General features: G+C 42.9%; 1 protein-coding gene across 1 annotated transcript in view; it reads left to right on the forward strand.

Annotated features, from left to right (window-relative positions):
• jade3 (jade family PHD finger 3) overlaps nucleotides 1–2,102 on the forward strand; it is a gene marked incomplete in the record, with an annotated part of 21,774 nt that extends 19,672 nt beyond the window's left edge. Inside the window, 1 exon segment of the mRNA XM_014020226.1 lies at nucleotides 570–2,102. Within this exon segment, the coding sequence (XP_013875680.1) occupies nucleotides 570–1,366 (797 nt within the window).
• Nucleotides 2,103–3,729: the final 1,627 nt, after the last annotated feature.

Here is a 3,729-nt window from a genome sequence, read left to right on the forward strand (position 1 = left end):
GCCTGTAACTGAACATATAGATGGAGGACCTCAGTTTAGCTTGTTAGTTTGCCGTGCTAGTGCCGAGCTAATACATATAAGGCAATATAGCGTCGGCGCTAAAGCTAACAGGATAAGCTGAGGTACTTCTTCCATGAAGCAGCTCTGTTGTCCTCCATCCACATTTTCAGTTTCATTTCTACCGTCTCCTCTCTGTCAACGCTCTCTGGTTTCATTTAAAAGAGTCGATCATCAGATATTGTCCAAGATTAACCTTCAGGGTGGATATAGCTCGCTCACACCGAGGACCTATCCACATCATCATTTACCCAGAATGCTTTGTGTGTAAATAAAATGTCTCAGTCTGTGTTAAAATATATTTTTAGATATTATAAAAACTAAACATCCTACAGTCTTTGTACAGTTTTTATTTTAAAGTTAAAATATGATTATCAAATAAAGTTTAATGTTACAACTAATCATGGATCCCTTTAAACCAGCCCTAGATCATTTCACTAAAAACTGAAGTGTATGTAGGTGGGTAGATTCCAGGATTTCAGGTTCTTATTATTGTTTTTCTTTTCCTGAAGGTCTTCCCGCCTCCTTCCCGGTGGAGAACACGCTGTTCCACCCACCTCCAAGGATCACGTTAAAACTGAAGATGCCCAAAGCCCTGAGTCTGGGAAACGGGAATTCGTCTTCCACGCCTGTGGGTGGTCTGCTSTGCCCTGACGGCAGCCGTAACGTCTCTGAACTCGCCGCCGAGGGGCTGGGCCTCGGCAAGCCWCAGCTGCACGCTCGCGGCAGCAAAGAGGAGCGCTCCAACGGCCGCCTGTCGTCCTCGGGCCACCCGAGCGCCACGCCGCAGAGTGGCAAACCCACTGGCAAACATTTTGTTTTGCAAGCCGCCCCCCACGGTCATCCCTCCAACAGTAATGGCAAACTGGACCAGGACCGAACACGGGCGCCCAAACCTAACGGCGTGCTGGAGAAGGCTCAGAAGGACGGTTCGTGCCAAACGCCCAATAACCGAGATGCTTCAAAGCGGGATTTGGATAAACACAATTTGCGGAAGTCCGCCATGGAGCACTTCGGCAAATCCTTCAAAGAGGCYACTATTAACTTGGTACGGACAACAGAGGACCTGCGGGTCTCTGAAAAACTGTCCAGAAAGAGCCCGGCTAAGGAGAGACTGTGGGCCACACCCGCGTCGGAGCATAAAGTGAAAAACAGACGGTCTTATCAGGACAGCGACGGCTACTGCCCCGATCTGGAGCTGAGCGACTCCGAGCCAGAGGCCAAAGGTCGGCACCGGCAGAAGGCTGGGCTCCTACAGGACAGAAGGGGGAAGCAGTCCCTGGGGTCCAGAACCAGCGCACACAGGTGACGGCTGCCGCTGTACCCCACCTGCTGCTGCAGGTCTTCTTAAGAGGATCTGGACCTCGTGGCTCATCTCCTTCAAGACCTTTCTGTCAGGAACCGCATCACCACACTGATGGTGTCGCACAAACAAGATCATTTCAWACGTTGGCTCCAAAGTTTAGATGTTTCCACGTTTTTAGTTAAAACTGCTGAAAATCCAGTTTTCAGATCTGCTGATGAGTAACATGTAACTGAAGCAAAAAGAAGTTCCAGTTCTTTTGTTGTTTTATTGTTTTCTACAGTACGTCCAGGAATTTCAACTGTTTTCTGACAGAAAATATTAAGAAATTCCGAACATCTTTGATTTGTCCAGTAGAGGGAGTAGTTTCTTTTTAAACACCCATTATGAGTCACACTCTTTAGTTCTGCTGGTTTCTGTGGTCCTGCTGGGGGAATGACTAAATAAACACTACGTTTGTCTCAAAATGTGACAAAGTATTTTTACATTCCAAAAATGTGTCCTTGAACAGCTTCAAAAAGGAGACGTAAAGAAACACGGTGAGAGCGGGGCTGTGGTGACGTTGCCTTTAATTCTTGTCTTAAAACATCACATGAAAACCTTTTTTCTTTTCTTTCCTTTTTTTTTTAATCAGACTTTACATTGTGAGAACTAGCTGTGAAACATGTATCTTTACAGTCTTTGCTGTTTCTTTTGTTCTTGTTTAATAAACAACCTGGTATGACTGGTTCCTGAGAGCTCACTCATGGTTTATTCTTATAAAGCTGAGTTTAGTGGAGTGTTTCAGTATCTGTTCATAGTTAACTGTAACAATATATTGATCCACATTCATACAGTGGTGTGAAACTTTTTGCCCCCCCCCCCCCCACCTCCTGAGGTCTTATTCCATTCAGTTTTATAAACTGAGTATTGAAAAAATGTTTTCTCATGAGTTTGAGCTTTTATGGTTTTAACAACTATGAAACTTGATAAAATAACACGCCTCCTTTTCACAGATGCTTAACAGGACTCGGACGCTCACTTCAGGTTATGTTGTGTTTTTAGTCGTTTTGTGTTTAGTTGTGTTTCGAGTCATTGTCCTGTTGAAGATTCCCAACAAATCCAGACATTTAAATCTATGGTCCACTCAGACCATAGAGTTAAATAACTCTAGAGTGAGCCCCKTCTATCCCAGCCACTGTTGGCATCTGTGGCTGTGTCTCAGCCSACGTCGGCCGTATTTGTCGGTCACTTCACTGCCTCGCCCCATGGGCCTTCCAGCAGAGTTGCCCCGACCGCCAGCATCTTCTCCCAGAGCTCCTCCTTGTGGACCTGACAGCTGCTGGTTCAGGTCAGCCACAACGACCAGCTCGATGCCCCAAAGTATAAATGTGCCGTTTCTCTGGACTTCATTTCTGCCATATCCAGGACTGTGAACTTTGATATGGTGAAGRATCTGTACGATTTCTTCTTGTCATGCGGTCGACAAAACCCCAAAACTTAGGCTGCATCCGAGTATCCTACGTGGCCGACAATATCCCAGAATTCGTTGTGCTGTCATCAAATTAAATAGAAGAAAAAATGCTTTTTATTTTTATGGCATTTTTAATTTTTTGTTTTACAGCAGAGTTTGGAAATGTATCACTGACCGAGATGTTAAATGAAATGCAGTATCAGTATACTGGAGCTAAACCCAAATTATTAATGCCCTTTATTTATTTACTTCTAACATTTTTCTATTAAAGCTGAATTTTTTGAAGTTAACACACTTCTTCTGTAGACTAGACCAGCATTTCACAGCCAACATGATCAGCAAGCCCAAACTGATCTGTGTCGCAAGTTTTCTACTACAAAAACAAAAACAAATTCATTGAACAATCGTAAAGCAGCAGATGAGATATAAAACCTYTCATTTATAAGTAATAATCTAATCCAGACTTGAATTCAGTCAATACTTTAGCTTAGACGTTTTAGCTAGTTGAAAAATTGACTTCAACTAATAAAGTTTATTCTTAGTACAGTATATATACATTCTTACTGTCATAAAATAATATAAATATGTATTTACCAGTAAATACTTATACGATATTTACTAWATAACTGGTTATAGGATGAAACTTGTCCCTGATATTAGCTAAACAGCTTCTCAACAGGTCCAGTTTGTCTAACAGAAACCTAAAATACTTGTAGTTAAATATCAAGTTAAATATATAACACAGTAGATCACGACAGACTCACTCCAGTTGTTATATTTACCTCCATGGGAAACCATGTTTTCTGACTGAGCAGCACATTTTGCTCCAGAAAGCCTTGATGGTCTTGAGATTGCATCAACCCTGGACAGAACAGAAGTGAACCTGCTCCAGGCTTCACTGCAGCTAGAGTCTGTT

This window comes from Austrofundulus limnaeus, unplaced genomic scaffold (assembly GCF_001266775.1).
Source record: "Austrofundulus limnaeus strain Quisiro unplaced genomic scaffold, Austrofundulus_limnaeus-1.0 Scaffold245, whole genome shotgun sequence".
In the NCBI taxonomy this organism is placed as follows: Eukaryota; Metazoa; Chordata; class Actinopteri; order Cyprinodontiformes; family Rivulidae; genus Austrofundulus; species Austrofundulus limnaeus.